Source organism: Lissotriton vulgaris, chromosome 1_1 (assembly GCF_964263255.1).
Source record: "Lissotriton vulgaris chromosome 1_1, aLisVul1.2, whole genome shotgun sequence".
Taxonomy (NCBI): domain Eukaryota; kingdom Metazoa; phylum Chordata; class Amphibia; order Caudata; family Salamandridae; genus Lissotriton; species Lissotriton vulgaris.
The window spans coordinates 1780785390-1780804858 of NC_141685.1; the positions used below are offsets into that span (position 1 = coordinate 1780785390).

At 47.2% G+C, this 19469-nt stretch overlaps 1 protein-coding gene across 6 annotated transcripts in view; it reads right to left on the reverse strand.

Annotated features, from left to right (window-relative positions):
• Positions 1 to 19469, reverse strand: part of USP15 (ubiquitin specific peptidase 15) — an 829830-nt gene that overhangs the window by 485266 nt on the left and 325095 nt on the right. For all 6 annotated transcript variants that reach the window (XM_086919102.1, XM_086919100.1, XM_086919101.1 and 3 more), the window contains 2 exons: positions 14233 to 14391; positions 13910 to 14134 (listed from right to left, as the gene is read on the reverse strand). In XM_086919102.1, coding sequence (XP_086775228.1) covers positions 13910 to 14134; positions 14233 to 14391 — 384 coding nt within the window. The remainder of the gene's footprint in view (positions 1 to 13909; positions 14135 to 14232; positions 14392 to 19469) is intronic.

Below are 19469 nucleotides of genomic sequence, written 5' to 3' on the forward strand. Positions count from 1 at the left end.
CCTATGTTTTTTTCAGTGAATATATATATATTTATTATACTATGTATACATGTGAAACTCGGTCCGCCGGTTTGCCTTGGTGGCACCGAAAAAATGGGCGGAACTGACGTTAGCAAGCCGACGAGGTCCTCTTATGGCTCCGATAACATCATACGGTGTCGCGAGCGGAGCCGTGCTATTAGGACGTCCTCGTCGACGTGGGAGAGCTAGGAAAGAATTTCGGTGGAATGCTGGTGCAGGGGATATTCACCAAAGTGTTCAGGCTAGTCCTTTGGGAGCAACTGTTTATGTTGCCACTCCAGAAACCAAAACCAGTGATCCGAGGGCAGAGGCCCTGCAGATGCCACACAAGGTGGGGTGCCCAGTCATGTGCACCGGCTGGGCAGCGAAGGGACAAGCACCACAACCCACCAAAAAGGTAACAAGGGCACTGAATAACACAGGATCTTCTCTTTGTATCTGGCAGGAACAGCAAAGTTAGAATTCCCTAGTACCAAAATGTAGAATTAGTGCTACAACAGTCATCAAGAGGACCTGCGATGCAGCTTCTGCCTCCCGTACCCTGGAGGCGGCACATGGGTCACGCGGTATGGTCATACTGCGGTGGGACGCACACTCGTTGACCTCTCATGGCACTGCTCCACACTTCAGGGAGGACACTTTCCATTAGCTATGTTTTCTGATGACGAGTCGCGCCGCCCCGTCCAACAACAGAACTCCTTTAGATCCAAATAGACTCTTCCACTCTCTCACGGGAATTGAAACTAGGCCATGCGGACACTTTCACAATACAACAGCTGGGAATGCACTTTTCAGTAAAAAAAACGTCATGAGTGATGTCACTGACCATGATATGAGTGATGTAATATGTGACGTCATCAGCAGTGCATTGCGGGCGCGCGAGTTATAGTTAGCTGAACTAACTATAACGGGGGAATTTCAATGGGTTTGTATGAGTGAAATGTCCAGCTAACCATAGCATGTGTGAAACCTATGGTTTTTCAGTGAATTTCTAAAGTTTTTTAAATGCTAATTCCTAACTATAACATGGCTGAAAGCTATGGTTTTTTCAGGGAATTTCAAAGGTTTTGTAAATTATAATTTTTAAATGTATTAATTGTTATTTTTTTATACTGATTTACTACATTGTTTTATAGTATTTATTTTAAGATATTTTATTTTTTAAATGACATTACATATTTATATAAATTAAAAAAATTAAATATTGAAATTGTAATATTTTTTATTTTTATTTTAGGTTTGTTTAATTTATATATATTTTATATAGCAGGCAATGATATCCTTTGGAAGGATATTCAAGTTACTGGTAAATACGGTTAAAATGACTTTTCAGGAACAGTAGTGACCTGAAAGATGCAGCACTAAGGTCTCTCCTGATAACAGGTGAGTAAATCGGAATTCGTAGTTCGGCTGAATTTTGAGGAATTTTTTAAAGTTCCAAAACAGCACACTTAGAAAAAATTCCAAGTGAAACCAGTCAATAGTAACCTATGGAAGGAAATTCAAGTTACTGTAACTACGAATAGAATTACTTTTCAGGATCAGTAGAGGGCTGAAAGATGCAGCACTGAGGTCTCTCCTGATAACAGGTGAGTAAATCGGAATTCGTAGTTCGGCTGATTTTTGAGGAATTCTTTAAAGTTCCAAAACTGCACACTTAGAAAAAATTCCAAGTGAAACCAGTCAATATTAACCTATGGAAGGAAATTCAAGTTACTGTAAGTATGGTTACATTTACTTTTCAGGGTCCGTACTGGGCTCAAAGATGCAGCACTGACGTTTCTGGTAATAACAGGTGAGTAAATCGGAATTCGTAGTTCGGCTGATTTTAGAGGAATATTTCACTCAATAGTGAAGGAAGGGGGTGGGGCCTGAGGTGACATGTGTGCAAACATGCCCTGTGGCGCGTTTTAGGTTAGGGAATTAATTCCTCTTCAATCCTGAGTTCCCCTGTGAGCCAACTAGCCCACCAGGTACCTCCAGTATGCGCCAGGGAGCTGCGATGGAGAGAGGTGTTCAGAGTGCACGCCCCCTTTTTACAACACTCTGCAACGCAGCTACGTGGCGCATACAGGGGGCGCGTTTGCAGAGAGGGGGCGTGGCCTCCTTCCGATCCCGTTTTTTTTTCTTCTTTACATTTAAGAAGGGGGGCTGTGTAGCCCCCTTCTTTTCTTGTTTTTTTTTTGGCCCTGGGCATGACCCCAATTTTTTTTTTTTTTAAATCAGGATGGGGGCCCCCCTCCGAAGGCCATGCTCTGCCCCGGGGACCCCATCCCCCAGGGCATGGGCCTTTTTTTCTTTTATTTTTCTAATTAGGAGGGGGGCTGCTTTGCCACCCCTCGTGTGGCCACTTTTGGCCCCGGGAACCACATCTCCCATTTTTTAAATTATTTTTATTTTTTGGGAGGGGGGCTACGTGGCCCCCCTCCCAGGCCCCTTCTGGCACCGGGGACCCCATCCCCCAGGGCCTGGCCCTCCTCGTTGGGGGGGGGGGGTCCCCAAGCCCTCCACGGTCCATGCTGCTCCCCATGCAGAAAAGCCATCTGCTTTGGTTTTTGAAAGAGAGAGCAGGTTCCCTGCTCTCTTTCAAAAAAAAAAACAAAGCAGTTTGCTATGGTAGGGCAGGAACCGCGAGGCTTCCGCCCTAATATAGCAAACAGCAGTGTCCCGGGTGTAGGCACCCCGGACACTGCAGGAGCCGACCATGGGGGGTGGCGGTCCCCAGGGCCATCAAGAGCTCCAGGAAGAGGCCGCGCGGCCCCCCTCCCACCGGTTAAAAGCCCCGAGGGCTGGTGGTCCCCGGGCCGGGGGGACCCCTCAATTTAAATATTAGTGCCCCGGGGAGGTGGCGGTCCCTGGGGCGTGTGTGGGGGCTTGAACCTGACCCACAGGTTTTTTTTTTACCATTTATTTAAAACGAAGGCCCGGGGGGTGACGGTCCCCAGGGCTACGGGGGACGTGAGCCCCCCATACTACATAATAAAGCCCCAGAGGTGGAGGTCCCTGGGGCTCGGGGGCCTTAAAGGCCCCCATCATTCATATTTAAGCCCCAGGGGGTGGCGGTCCCCGGGGCTGCGGGTGGCCGAGTGCCCCAGCTATTATACTTACTTTGATTTTCTAAGAAACTACTGAACGGATTTACACCATTTAACAAAAAGCGTAATCTGCGAACCGAACTCTATCTTTTTGCCAAATTTGATGTAATTCCGTTCAGCAGTTCTGGCTTTAGCCTCACTTAAAGAACCCTATGGAAAATTGCATGGGGAAAACACATTTTGGGGCCCCCCTTTTTTCTCGGCCCCCGCTTCACGAATCACCCCGAAACTTTCAGGGAAGGACCGGAGCGGAGGAGACCATGTTCTTGGAGAATTTAGCGAAGATTCGTCGACCGGCGCCAAAGTAATTCCAAATTGAATGTTGGGGATTTCCTGTGGAAACGAGGTCCTAACTATAACTACCTACTCGCGACCGCCAGTAGATAGATAGATATATATATGCAGCCCTGGCAGGGTCTCCGGCTGCCTGTCACGGAGATTCATGGACTGGACTTAATGAAGCAAGCTTGACCCGTCCTGTTCCACAATGAAAGAAGAAAGGGATTTCCCTACGAAAAAATCGGAGTGGTGAAGGACAGGGAGCGAGCATGAGCACTGTATCCTGCTTGCATTTGGAGGTCCTGGGTGCATAAAAGGAGAAACAGAAGCAGAGCAGGAGTTCTCGTCATGAAGCTGATGTATGCGGACTGCATTGGAAAATAAAGTTTAGCAGCTAAAGGTACAAACTGAAATGTTATGAAATAACCGGATGCATAAATATGATTTGGAAACTTTGCAGTGCGCATTTCAAAGAAACAATATGAGGGATGAAGATAGCAACTGCTGCATACTCCGTGTATAAATTAAAAGCACCTTTTTTCCTTCAAGTCGTTTGTCGGCGTATTCTTGTCTAAGAAGTTGTTGGATTTAAAAGTGGGTCCTCCGTGCCCCTTACGCCGACCCGCCAGGGTCTCATGTAATGTAATGTAATGATGATATTTGTAAAGCGCACTGTTACCCCATCTCGGGGTGTCCTGGCGCTGAAGACCGCTGGGGAACCCGTCCTGGCTTTGCCTGTGAGATGGTCCCTTCTGGGTATCTCCAAGGTGAAACCAGGCATCCCCGGCGTCTGTGGGGGGCCGTTGTAGAGATGAGGCAAGCTTAATGCCCAGAGTTGCCGAGTGTGATCCCTGGTTAGAGTAGGCACCAAGGTGAGAATTATCGAGTCCGTTGACCCTGGTCCACGACCCTGCCGCGTCGGGAATTGAACCCTGGTCCCGGGCCGCTCTCTGCTTCCGGGTCTGCCGCCTCTAACCAGTGAGCCACACCACTCCACTCATGCAACAATTGTCTAACGACCTCCTTGATAAACCTAAGGCTGCTCCACCACACTATCACAAAAAGGGCACACTGGTATTGTTAAAGCAAGTCCTGTCAACTCATATGAGATACCTGGCTTCTCTACACAATATACCTCTTTTTGGTATATTAAATAAAGAGCCAGCTTCCTACATTTACCCTTAGCGGACATTAATGCAAGTGTTCTGTCCATCGTTTTTTGTTCTTTGCAGATTTAAAGCGTTCAGCATTGGGATCTAAAAGTGAATGAATAGTGAGGTCAGGAGAAAAAACCCTGAAGTTGACACCCAAGGTTTAATTGCTTGCTTAATAAACGGGTCATAGAGAACAAAAGACAGTTTGGCAAATTGGAGTATTGGATTTAGATCTGCAGAAGTTATAAGGGGAAAAACTAGTTAAACAATGAGGAGAGAGGTGGGGGATTTTGATTGCAGCAATTGTAAGATATGGGGTAGAAGCAGCGATAGAAGTGGGCGGGTTAGGAAGGGCACGGCGTGCCCCTACTTTTAAAAATTATTTCAGTCCATTCCCCTACTTCTTTCTTTCAAAAATAGCATCCCGGGACGGCAAGAATAGTCCTACTTAAAACGAGAACTTTTTTTTCAGCTTCCAGGGGCTGCTCGCACTTCTCTGTTGAACTCCAGAGGCTGCAGCAGCCCCTCCCTGAGCTCGCACAGACAGAGGACAGGCTCATTGTCATTCCGATTGAGGCTGATTATCCCCTTTGGAATGACAATGCGCCCACCCCGCTGCCTGCCGTTAGCATATGCCAGTGAGATCTGTATGAGGTGTCTCTGGTATCTGGGTGCAGGCCATGGCTCGTTGTGCAACAAATATGCCAATGCACACTCAACTGTGATTGGAACCAAAACAAGAGCTGCTTTCCAGTGCCTCTGTAAGCAGGCAAGAGATTGAGAGCGAAAAGGGGAATAAATCAACTCATAGCCAAGAACAAATATTGGGAATTTCTGGTGTGTGTTTATTTGCTGTGGAGTGTATGCTGCTGCTGAAGTGTGTGCTTGGTGTGTGTGTGTGTGCTGTGTGCCTTTGTATGTGTGTGTGTTTTTATTTTGTGTAACGTTATTGAGTGTGTTGTGTTTATATGTGTGCACATGTTTTTATTGTGGGTGTATTTGCTTTGTTTATGTTGTGCTTTGTGTGTGAGTGTGGATTGTGTGTTTGTAGCACATTATACAGCAGTACAAAATGATGTGGGGCTCCTTCTGCCCCCACCTTCCTCTTCACCAGCATCGAGCTATGAGTAATGAACATTGACCAACTTTTGCTCCTCCTGCTCCCAGGGCTCCACTGCTGCCTTCTTATTAGTGTGGGCACGGCTCAACCTTAAATGCCCCTTTCACGCAGCATGAATGAACTTCATTTTCCCAAAAATACCTTTGTATTGATGGGGAGAAAAAAGGCACGTTGTTTGGGAAGGAAGGACAGACAATTGAGAGAAAATGAAGAGGTTTCGGTTTTCATTATGAGCATATCGCTCCTTTATTCTCAGTTGTTTATACATTCCCAGCACAATGATGCCTCTTTGCAGTAATATGCTTTCTCTTTTAAACTAGGCACATTCTCATGCCCTCACATCATGGCCATGGCAATAAAATACTAAATGTGGGTATAATGTCGATTTGCATTCAGCGAAAACGCTCAAGGTACACACATACAGGCAAAAAAAATATATTCGGCTAATGCGCATTTATCATTCGCATGAGGAAAACCAGAGTATACCTGTGAAAGGAAAAAACCAGAAGCAGACGATAATAATGATGAAAACTGGAGCAGCACTAGCCCTAAACTATAAAGTGCAGCGCCCGTGCATTTTTTAGATATGTGCATGGCAGCCCATGAAGGGGGCGCCATGTTGATAGATAAGGAGTAGTTTCTGTCCTGTAACTCCAGTTCTGTAGTAGGGGTATCTCTGTTATAGTCATAATCTAGTGAATAGTCCCGCCCATGTGCGTGGACCCCGGGGCATTCAAAAATAATCTCTTAAGTTGTCAAAAAATGCAGAACTGCAAAGACACTTAAGAGAGAATTTAAAGACAGATAATGCAGCCTATATCCACAGGCTACACTGTCCAGTACTTCAACTAGAAATTCCACCAAAAATCCACACAAACAGCACAGCCTGCCCAGTTTCCTCCATAGAGAAACTTGCCTCTACCAGCAAAAGCCTCTGGAATGATATAGAGGAAGGTATGGACAGACAAGCCCCATAGGCTGCCATTATGTGGCTTAAACAGGATACTGTGCCTTTAAGAGAACTTTCCAGAACTTCTCCCAGTATCCTAGAATGCACAGCAGGTCCCTTTTACTTCCAGTTCTTTTTGAAGGCGTAACACGCCAGACCTGTAGCATTCCTTACATGAATATCTTTCTCCACCGGGGAGGAGGGCGGGCGCTTATGACTATAATAGAGATACCCCTACTACAGAACTGGAGTTACAGGACAGAAACTACTCCTTCTGTATGTATGTATGTATGTATGTATGTATAGGCATTTATATAGCGCACTACTTACCCTTAGGGTCCCAAGGCGCTTCGACCGCTGCGAAACCCTTCCTGGCTTCCCTGAGAGATGGTCCCTTAATGGGTATCTCCAGGGTGAGACCAGGCATCCCCGGCGGTCTGGTGGGGCCGTTAGTGAAGATGAGGCAAGCTAATGCCCAGAGTTGCCGAGTGTGAACGCTGATCAGAGTGGGCAGCGAGGCGAGAGAATTATCGAGTCCGCTGACCCTGGTCCAGAAACCTGCCGCGCCGGGAATCGAACCCTGGTCCCGGGCCGTCCTCTGCTCTCGGGTCTGCTGCCTCTAACCAGTGAGCCACACTGCTTCACTTCACTTCACTTCTGTAGTAGGGGATCTCTGTGTATAGTCATAATCTAGTGAATAGAATGGCAAGCCCATCCCCACACAAAAGCGGCGGTGGAGAACGAAAATTAACACCACCTTTGTGCGAACAGATTTCGCAGCGAAGCCTGCCCAACCTGAGCGTCTGCCCTGGCATCAGTGTCCAGGCAGTAATGCTTAGCAAAGGTATGGACCGACTTCCAAGTGGCCGCCTTGCAGATTTCTGCAATTGGAACATTACGGAGCAAAGCGGTCGTAGTAGCTTTGCCCCTGGTCGAATGAGCCTTAGGTTTACCCCCTAGGGTCTTATTAGCTTTTTGGTAACACAGCTGTATGCAGGACACATTCCACCTAGAGATGGACTGCTTAGATGTAGCAAGACCTGTTCTGACCGATCCATAATTGATAAACAATTGGTCTGACCTACAAATATCTTTGGTCTTATCCAGATAAAATTTCAACACCCTCCTAACATACAGGGAATGTAAAGACCTTTCCGCTGGAGATGAAGGATTCAGAAAAAACGTAGGCAAAGTTATGGTCTGGTTGACATGAAAATCAGAAATAACCTTGGGAAGAAATTTAGGGTGAGTACGCATAACAACCTTAGCAGCATGAAATACAGTATACGGTTCTTGGCAACACAACGCCTGAATTTCACTCACCCTGCGGGCCGAAGTAATGGCCACGAGGAACGCCACCTTCCAGGACAGCTGCTGCAACAAAGCCTTATGAATAGGTTCAAAAGGCTCCTTCATCAATCTGGACAGCACCACATTCAATTCCCATGAAGGCGAAGGAAGCCGGACAGGAGGGAACACTTTCTTCAAGCCTTCCAAAAAATGTTTGATCACCGGGATCTGGAACAAGGAAGTCTGTGAAGGGCATTTCCTGTAGGCAGTCAATGCAGCGAGATGAACCTTAATGGAATGAACATTAAGGCCAGAGAGCGCCAAATGCAGAAGGTAAGGAAGGATGACATCATCCTTGCACCTCGTCGGGTCATAGTTCTTGGACTTGCACCAGATACAGAACCTCTTCCACTTGTAAGCATAGGAAGTCAGAGTGGAAGGTCGCTTGGCCTCCTTCAGTATGTCCATGCAATCTTCGGGTGGATTCAAATGGCCATATTGCACTATCTCAGGAGCCATGCCACCAAACTCAAAGACGAGAGGTTGGAGTGCAACATCCGCCCCCCGAACTTTGTGAGAAGGTCCGGCCTGCACGGCAGCCGTATGTGAGGAAGGAGAGACCGGTGAAGCAGGTCTGTGAACCACCACTGCCTGGGCCAATCCGGGGCAATCAGGATCATCCGCGCCCTGGACCGGGCCAGCTTGATGAGCACCGCCGGAATCAGGGGAATGGGTGGAAAAGCGTACAGAAAGCTGTTCGACCAGTTGATCCATAGCGCATTCCCCAGCATCCCCTGCTGGTAGTACCTGGAGGCGAAGTCTCGGCATTTGCTGTTTTCGGCGGTGGCGAACAGATCTATGTCTGGAGTCCCCCACCTTGCGAAGACTTCTCCTAGTACCTCGTCGTTTATGACCCAGTCGTGGTTTTCATGAATCAGTCTGCTCAGTGCGTCCGCCTGAACATTCTGCACATCTGGCAGATGGGTAGCCGTTATCGTCAGTCCTCTGGCCAGAAGCCAGTGCCAGATCACCTGCGCCTCCTGCGACAGAGTGCCTGCTTGTTGAGGTAATACATCGTGGTCGTATTGTCCGTCTGTACAAGCAGAGAGTTAGTCTAAAAGGACGGATGAAAGGCCTTCAGTGCCAAGTGAACAGCTCTGAGGTCCAGGAAATTGATGTGATACGTGGACTCCATCGGGAACCACGTTCCTTGAATCTAAGACTCCGGAGTGTGCCCCCCCAAATGTGGAGAGAAGCATCCATCACGATAGTCTGAGTGGGAATGTCCTTGTGGAAGGGCACCTCTCTGAGGAGATTCTCAGCTGAACACCACCACTTCAGAGACTGAAGAGCATGCAGAGACAGTCGTATCTTGTCGTCCCAAGACCCTTTCCTCTGATCTGACGGATCCTCCAAGCACTCCTGCAATGGTCTCATGTGCAGTCGTGCGTGTGGCGTTAGGAAGATACAAGAGGCCATCGATCCCAGTACAGAAGACACCGTCCTCAATGTTGTAGATGGAGCGGTCATAAGAGCCTGAGCCCTCCGAAGGAGTAATAGTCGTCGCTCCTCCGAAGGAGACACGCTTGCTGACAGCGTATTGATGGAGGCTCCCAAGTACTGAATGCACTGGACCGGCGTCGGGACAGACTTGGGACATGTTGATGTGCAACCCCAGCTTCTTCAAGAGAACGCACGTCTTCTGGAAGTGTGCTTGAGCTTCCGAGAAGGAGGAGGCCTTGATCAACCAATCGTCCAAGTACGGGTAGACAAACACCTTGTTCTTCCTTAGGTGTGGTGCTACCATTGCCATGCACTTCGAGATTGTTCTTGGCGCAGACTTCAGTCTGAATGGCAGTACTGTGTACTGATAATGATTGGCGCCGACTTGGAATCGCAGGAACTTCCTGTGTTTGTGTGCAATGGGCACATGGAAGTACGCATCTTGTAGGTCTATAGCACATAGCCAGTCTTCCTGATGCAACTGAGGATAAATCTGATGCAACGACAGCATGCAAAACTTCTCTCTGCGAATCCACTTGTTTGCCTGTCGCAAGTCCAGAATGAGCCTGAACTCGTTCTTGTCCTTCTTCCGAACCAGGAAGAACCGGGAGTACAGACCTCTTCCCCTTTGAGACAGAGGTACGTCATCTATCGCCCTTTTCCGTAAAAGGATATCGGCCTCCCCCTGGCGCTCGCGCAGCTGACACTGCCCGCTGACCGGAGGAGTTGATGGAGGCGGGCTGGTGAACCGAAGACTGTATCCATTGCAAACAATATTCAGCACCCACTTGTCCGGAGTAATTTTTCTCCACTCTGCCAGAAAAAATTTAATGCTTCCCCCCACCGGAGTGGGTAACGGATGCAGGGGAAGTAAGCGCTCAGGGCCTAGACCCGGCCGGGCCTTTGGTCGCTGTTGCCGACTGTTGGCCGGCTCTGCCTTTCTGGCGCTTCTGGAACGGTCTTCGGAACTGCTGCTGTTGTTGCTGCTGCTGTTCCGAAGCCTGGCCACGCCCTCTGCCCTGTCCACCAAACCCTCTCTGGAACGGGCGGTAAGATTTCTTGGTATCCTTGGGCTTTTCCAGACCCACAGCCGTGAGTGTTTCGGCCTCCGCCTTCATGCGGGTCATTTCGTCATCTGCATGTTTTCCAAACAGGGTTTCGCCAGAGAATGGTAAATTGGCAATCCTTTGTTGTGCGTCAGGCTTCAGCGACGTGAGGCAGAGCCAGGCGTGTCTTCGCTGGTTAATCCCATGGCAGTAACCATGCGCCTCCAGAAGGGAAGAATCGGCTGCAGCACTGATGACCTGATTCGCCACCAACATTCCCTCATTCAACACCTCTTGGAAATCTTCTCTCTTGTCACGAGGCAGGTGTTCTACAAACTGCTGGAGGGATTCCCAGAGGGCTCGGTCATATCGTCCTAACAAGGCCGTGGCACTCGCCGCTTTCATGGAAGTCGCAGACGTCCCACAAACCTTCCTCCCCACCGAATCCAGCCATCTAGATTCCTTATCTGGTGGGACTGTGGATGACGGAGTGGTGGCATGCTGCTTTCGAGCCGCCGTCACTATCACCGAGTCTGGCGGAGGCTCCACCCTTAGAAAAGCTGGATCGGAGTCGGGAGCCCGGTATTTCTTCTGTAGTCCAGAGGGGGTGAGAAACAGGTCCATGGCCGGATCCTCCAGGCCCGGTACCAGTGGTAGTAATGGCCGAGACAGATGTTTCTGGTGCAGTGTCTCAAAGATCACTGATGTTTTGGGCGTGGGCACCGTCAACGAGATGCCCAATTTTGCTGCACCCCTCAACAGGACATCATGAAAGGACACCAGATCGTCAACCGGTGACACCCTGGTCTCCTGTGACCCCGACAACGTCGGTGAATAGTCCCTGGTCTCTGAAGACCCCGTATGGGAATGGAACCTGCGCCTCCTGTGGCGTCGTCTCAACCGCGTGGATGACCTGTTGTGACTCTGCGATCGCTCCCTCCTCCTGGAACGAGATCGCGATCTCCCAGTTCGTGGAGGCTCCACAGGTCTCCGTGGAGGCGTCTTCCGTGGCCTATCATGGGGTTTTGTTGCATGACATCTACTGATGTGTCTGCAAAGCATACCTGTTGCCCGAAATGTTTGTCCTGAATTTTGACCCCTTGTCCTGAACTCTTACACTCACCATCCTGAATTTGCACCCATGCCAGTAGGCCACAATAGTCTGGAGTGCCCACAACCTCTTCCCCCTTCCCTTCTATCTACAGGCACACAAACTAGTTTATTCTAACAAACTGACTACACTGAACTGAGTACCTGCGCGCCCTAAACTGGAAACACATTGAATAACACAAGAGACTTGGGATTAGACACTGCCACCAAATCTGGGACTAGTAGAAAGGCCATTAAGAGGAAGAACCCATGGCTACTATTCCAAAGAGCTGGGTGATCCTCTGCCTTGACAAAGCACCATCGGGGGTCACGCTACTTCCAATCCACTTATGGCAAGCGTGTCTCTGAACCAGCAAGAGGAGAGCTTACCCTCTGGCACAACACAGGAACCTCTGCCTCAGCAAGGGTCCGGCTGGGAGTTTCCCCGGCCTGGACCGAAACCCATCTCTGCACAATACAACTTCTCTTCAACTCAAAGTCACAGGACTGCAGATGCCATGAATGCATTCTGCCTTTACTTCTGTTCTGTTCGGCATGGCCCTAAAAAATTTACAAAATTGGCTAGAAGTTAAAAAAACATTATAAAGTTAAAAAAAAACATTATATTGCTTGTTAGAAAGATTATGTTAAAGGTGCAAACTTTAAAACATCTGCCAAAAGAATATGCATAGTTAAGCACAGGCAGGAATTGTACAGGAAGATCAAAAGGGTAAGTGGTCCTGTGTGAGGGTCCTTATGAATAACATTAATGTGCTTACCTCAGAGGTCTACCTAGATACCTTCTTTTGTGTACCAAACATGCTCATGTGTGTCATTCAGGCAGGAACCCAATTCAAAGGATATTCAGGAAGAATCTGTATCTTACACTAACAGTGATCCATGACGTTTATATCTAAGTATACATATCTATAGTATTGCATTAAAAAAGGTAACTATGCCGGACTGGCCGTTCCAGGCATCAGGCATTTCCCAGGGCTACTGGAAGGGTAGGGGCCAGTTTAATTTGGGGGGACCGGTTTTCTACAAGTGCAGGAGTTTTAAAAAAACAGCAAAGTTCTTTGTATATTCAGCAGGTTTTGGTCAACAATACATGTGCCAAGATAACTTTGGTGATCAATGTACCTGCTGGAGAGAGATGGGAGAGTGTTTTGTCTAGTGGCTGTTTTACCCATCTAAGGTAGAGCAGAGGGGTAATATGCCTGCTGCAAAGAACGTGTACCATGCACATCAAAGAGCAATATTTTATGTGCATAGTTCAGAGGGTACTGCTTTGTGTTCACTTCTCGAATGAAAGGACACTTGAATACATATGACCTGGCAGTTTGGGCTGGATTGTTCCCATTGGGTGCAGGATCAAGACTGATTTGCATATGTTGCACGCTTTACATAAACCTGTATTCCCAATGAGTGTTTGCTTTTTCCTGACTTAAACCTCAAATAAACATGTTTATCCATTGTTTGAATTAAATAACATTATAAGCTGTAACTGGTCAGTGAAATGCTAAACGGACTAAAAATTGGAATGTTTTGCTATTTCTAGCCACACCCCTGACTCCGCCCACTGATCCAATCTTCGGTTATTCCCGCCCCCTGATTCTCCACCCACAGTTCTCCTACTTTTTTTTCCCCACTTCGACCACTGGGTAGAAGAGGCAAAGAGGACGGGATGAGTTATGCTCATGCAATACAGGAGAGTACTTCATTAAATTGTTAAGAATGAGACTGTTAAGAGATGCAACATTAGAAATAAGAAGAATTATCAGTGCCTAGAGTTGTCCGATAAGCCCTGAAACTGTTTTCATTCAATAGAATGTGCTGACCCAGGTGTTTGCATCATCAATGATAACATTTCTATTCTGGTATAAAGGTTCAGTGTCCTTATTCGGCTTCTTGTGGTTGTTCTAGGCATGTGAATCGCAAGTTAGAATATCACTTTAACCATATACTACATGTTATCATCTGTGCAGTCAACATAGTTTTTTCTTCGTTGAATTAAAACACAATCCATAGAAATCCCAGACAAAAGTATATCTTAACACCTTGGCTGCTTCGAACGTTCCGCGCCAGTCCGGAACAATCGAAAAATGGGTGGGGCTGCGTCGGCCAACGGTCGTTCGCAGCACCAGCCAGGTAGTGCTCCCGTCGGCCAACGGGTTAAAGGACCAGAAATCTTGCAATGAGATGGCAAGATATGAACATTCTACAAGTCAAAAACATGGTACCACATTTAAACTTTTGCATTAAGTTACTGCTAAAATTGTGACAGTTAAGGTATGCAAACAAAAGTACACAATTGCAAACATGAAAGCAACTAGTCTGCATAAATAAACCATATATCTCACCTGCATAGGTTTGGCAAGTGGATCCATTCTTACTAAATAGACTTCTAAAGACCTTTCTTTTTTCATTGGAAGTGGGAGGGTTAAATAACAAAAAGGATCGAACGTTACAGAAATCTTTGCACATTCAGGACAAACAAGTGTGGATTTAAAAAGACCATGAAATATATCTACAATGACTGAATCATTTCTTTTTATGTGGTTCTCCCAGGATTCCTCGGCCACTATCTAAAAAACAAATTGAAGAAAACTATTTTAGTCTCATACAACACTAGAATATGACATACTTAAACCTTCCGAAACATCTGATTTCTGGAGCAAAGTACCTTGTCTGGCCTGCCTTCTGCATCTTTCAACTGGATGTAGGGCTTTTTCCTAATACGATTCAAATCCTCATGAAGGCCATCTAAGAGGAATGCTAGTAGTTCTTGACAATCTTGTTGCTGATAACCAGAAAACTGTGGTGCAAAACGTCCCACCTGGGTCTGTATGAAGTGAAGTGGAATTTAAGAAAAGGAATAATAATTAATATGTTTTTGCTTTCATAACTGATGAATTTACATGATGGAGGATTAATTGTACAAAACATATTTAATGACCAATGTTACAACAGATGTCATGCTGCAAAGTGGAGTGCAGCCTTCTTAGCCCAGCAGTCCTCTCTTATGAGATTATAAGTCAAGGGCTTTCAGAACCACTGCTTTCTTTTTAATTTGCTGAAAGACTGTACACAAAGAAGAGTTCAGTAGTAAAAATGTGGAACCAATTAACCTCTTCGAAAGGACTCTTCCACTTCTTGGTACCATTTTCAAGCACTATCTCATAGGTATTAATTCATTTATGATTTTTGTAAAGCACTACTTGCTGCTCTTAGGCCACCTCAGAGTGCTTTTTGTGGGGATGAAAGAGTCTATGAGGCTCAACAGGCAGAGGGGGGTTCATTTAAATATTCTTTACTACTGCCATGGTATAGGGGAAGCCATGAAATGGGTAAGTGGGGGAGAGCAATCTCTAAACACCTACTGAGTAGCAAGAACCAAGCCTTGTGGGTCTCGGAAAGGAGCATGACGCATTAAGGACAAAAAAAAAGAGTTCAGCAGCATGTTATTGAGGCACAGGAATTTTCTCTACATTCAAGTGGTTTTGAGGTATCGGGTCAATCCTCCTCCTCAATGTAAATATGGGTTTTCCATGCTAACTGGGCCACATATTTGTAAAAAAAAATGCACAAGCCTTTTAGGACTGTACAGCTGTAATTGAACAGTTATGAAACAAAGGGAAAGGCGCAAGACTGGATACAGGCTTCTCTTTCAGTAAGGGACAAGTTAAACATTTTTTTTATCAGTAATATCCCTAGCCTATGGAGTCTCAGGATCAATATTTGCCCTATCCATTTTATCATGTGCTTATGAGAAGATGTTTCACTCACATGATTTCAAATTTGTTGCACTGTGAGCTGTTTTAAAGGCAAATATGGTTGTGCATTACAAACAATAAAGACAAAACATTGGTAGCCATATATCTGGTTACTTTTGCTTGAACCATTCTCAATATGGATTGTGTACAAGTTGAGACCTCAATGGTCCACACAGAACCTCGTTTCTCTCTTTCCACCCTGTGGATGAGGCTTGGGGACTAGGACCACTGGGCTGGCCAAGGGGTTCTCAAGGCTCAATCACCCCTAACTTCAGCATTTTGCTGTCCTCAGCTTCGATGCTCTCCCTAACTTGATCAGACTGTTGATAGATGTTGTTTTTGACAGGTACACTGTCCCCAGTGTCCACATCAGGAGTACACCAGTTTGTCTGACCAGGGGTCCAGGAAAAGAGCTCGTCATACTGCTGTAAGACTTGCTTACAGTCAGCCTGCTGTTGGGCAGTGAGGGTATCTAAATAGACAACTCGATCCATTGACCCATCTTTGGGGCTGTAAGAGAGGTGGTCAGGGAGAGGTTCACTCTCTGTCTGCTAATCCTCATCAGTAACCATCAGCATGGTTATGTCAGCCCTGTCATGAAACAGCTTTAGGCAGTTCACATGGATCACCCTTTTGGGGGTCCTGCTTGTGCCCAGGTCCACCAAGTAGGTGACCTCACTTTTCTTTTCCAAGATGGAGTAAGGGTCACTCCATTGGTCCTGTAGGGCCCTTGGAGCCACTGTCTCCAAAACCCACACCTTTTGCCATGTTTGGAATGCCACCAAGGCAGCTTTTTGGTCATACCTGTGTTTCTGGAGCTCCTGTCTGGCTCAAGATGTTTGGAAGCTTTTTCCGTGTACTCTGCCATTCTGGACCTTAGGCCTAATACATAGTGAGGCTTCTCCCAACGCTCTTTAACAAGACAGATTAGTCCCCTAACAGGGTGGCCATACAGAAGTTCAAAGGGGTGGGTGGACCCTACTCCCTTCTGAGGCACCTCCCTGTAGGTGAAAAGCAAACATGGCAAGAGGATATCCAATCTCCTTTTGAGTTTTTTAGGGATCCCCAGGATCATGCCCTTCAATGTCTTTTTGAACCTTTCAACAAGACCATTGGTTTGTTTGTGATAGGGTGTAGTAAACGTGTACTTCACTCGACACTCTTTCCTCATTTGTTTGAGGTATGCAGACATGAAGTTTGACCCTCTGTCTGACACAACCTCCTTAGGAAACCCTACCCTGGTGAAGACATCAATGAGTGCCTTGGCTACTGAAGGAGCTGTAGTACTGTTAAGGGGAATTGCTTCAAGAAACTTGGTGCCATGATCTACTACCACCAATACAAATGTGTTTCCTGAGGCTGTGGGAGGTTCAGTTAGACTATGTCCACACCTACCCTCTCAAAGGGAACCCCAACAACTGTCAGTTGAATTAAGGAGGCCTTTGGGTGTCCACCTGTTTTGCCACTGGCTTGACTGGTGACACAGTAGCTTACAAACTACATTACTTTCTGGGACATCTGGGGCCAGTAAAAGTGGCTAAACTAGCCTTTCCCAAGTCTTGGTCTGGCCAGGACGCCCAGCTAGGGGGACTATAGAGGAGTCCCTCCTCCCAATAGGCTCTGTGGGTCCCACTGACATCTCCCTTTTCCTGTGCAGCAGCTTGCTGCCTCAGGCTTAAGAGTTGGACAGGTCTGCTGTCCAAGGCACAGCTGATCCCTAGTGGGCCCACGTAGGCCTAAGAGCTCAACCTGGTAAGGGTCAAGTTCCAAGGGCTCAGTTCCCTCTGGGGCTGCAAAGTCCTCTCCCAGAGGAGAGGAGTCCTGAATCTCTTGCTGATCAGAAGCTGGTTTCCCAGTCTTCTTACCTCTCCTCTAGGAAGGTTGGGTCACTCTTTCAGGCTCCAACACTTCTTTTTCACCCTGCCTTTGGCTCTGTACTCTAGTTTTGACACACACAATTGTATTGTATTGTTATTTATATAGCGCGGTTGCTGCCCAGTGGGCATACAAGCGCTAAGCATGAAGACAGAACTGGGAGTAACAGAGAGAATTAGGATTCAGTGGGCCTAGCAAACAGGTAGGTTTTCAATTGTTTGCGGAAAGAGAGTAGGTTTGAGTTGGTCCGGAGTTGTAAGGGGAGTGAGTTCCACATCTTAGAGGTGTTTACGGAGAACATCCTTCCTCCGGTCCTGGCTCTCCTTACTCTAGGTACCACAGTCAGAAAGGCCTCTGCAGATCGAAGGTTTCTCTTTGGGTGGTATCGAGTGACTAGTTTGTCAATGATAGCTGGACCTGATTTCCAGAAGGCCCGGTGGGCGATACATAGTGCCTTGAATGCCACTCTCTGTCTCACTGGAAGCCAGTGTAGGCTGATCAGTGCGGGTTTGGCTGACTGTGTACGTGGAATCTGTAGCAGGGTGCGGGCTGCACAGTTCTGCACCGCCTGTAGCTTTCGCAGGGTCATCTCGGGGGCTCCAACATACAGGGCGTTGTTCGAATCTAGCCGGGACTGAATCAGGCCCTGTACTGCCACTTGTTTTGCTTCCATTGGTAGAAGGGGAAGAACTTTCCTTAGTGTTCTAAGTAGGCCAAAACATGTGGCAGATAGTTTGGTGGCCTGAGTGGAGAAGGAGAGATTTTTGTCAAGCCATACTCCCAGTCTTTTTACGCTTTCCTTGGGAGTGGGAGGGGTACCTAAGCACGGAGGCCATAGGGAAGTGAAAGACGCTGGTGATGCTGAGCCCATGAGCATGAGCTCAATTTTGTCTCCGTTAAGTTTTAAGGAGGAGCCTGTCATCCACTCCTTGACATCCTCTAGGCATTTCATCAGGCCTTCTGAAGTATGTCTGGTACCCTCTTGAGCCAGTGAGACCACTAGCTGGGTATCGTCAGCATACGATACAATTTTTATACCGTATGGTTCGACGATCCCTGCCAGTGGTTTCATATATACATTGAACAGCGCAGGGCTCAATGAGGATCCCTGCGGTACCCCGCAGTTCAGGGATTTTCTGGCTGAAACTGTATCCCCGTCAAAGATCTGGAAGGATCTATTGTTCAGGAATGAGTCGAACCACCTTAGAGCATCGCCTGTGACACCGATGTTGCATAAACGGTTCAGCAAGATGGCATAGCTGACCGTGTCAAAGGCCGCACTTAGATCAAGGAGGATCACTGCCACTGATCCTCCCTGATCTAGTATCTTTCGTGACTCTTCGGTGATTGCAAGCAGGGCAGTTTCAGTGCCGTGTTTGGGTCTGAATCCTGTCTGGGTTGGGTCCAGAAGCAGGTTGCTTTCCAGGAATAGTACCAGCTGGGTATTTATGTACTTCTCCAGAACCTTACTTGCCCAGGGAAGTAGTGAGATTGGGCGGTAGCTGGAGTGATCTTCTGGGTTAAGTGTGGGTTTTTTTAATAATGCCCGAACCATAGCTGTCTTCCAACCGGTGGGTACTGTACAGGAGGAGATGGAGGAATTAAGTAGATCCAGCACCACGGGGAGGGTGACTTGGCTTGCCTGAAGCAATATCTCAGGAGGGGCAGGGTCAAGGGGGGAACCAGATTTAACTTGACCTGCCAGTTGGTGAAGGGTATCCAGGTCTAGTGGAGGGAAGCATTCCAAAATTGGCTGATCGGGGGGGGGGGGTGTTTGGCAGGGTGTAATTGAGTGCACCTGGATTGTTAGCTGCTGTTAGAAAGGAGGAGTATATCTGAGTGACTTTGTTGTGGAAGAAGTCTGCTAGTTCATTACATTGTCCTAGCGTTTTTGTTCGGGGGGGGGGCGGTGTTCACTTTAGTGCATTTATTTACTAAGTGAAAGATCTCCTTCGGTTTTGAATTAGCTGCCATAATTTTGTCTGCAAAGTAATCCCATTTCTATAGGCCTTGATTGCTTCTTTGTATTGGGATTTTTTTTTTCAGGGAGAAAGTCAAGTCGCCAAGCTCTCGCTTTTTTCCTACAGGGGCGTTTTTGGTCTCTCAAGGTGTCTGAGAACCAGGGTGCGGATTTGTGCAGCCTCTTAGTTATAGATTTCCGTAGAGGGAGGATCGTGTCCAGTGATTCCCTGATCCAGCCCTCGTAATTTTTGTTTGCTTGGTTGGGGTCTGTACAGGGTAGTGGGCGAGAGCATTCTAGACCAGTTATCCA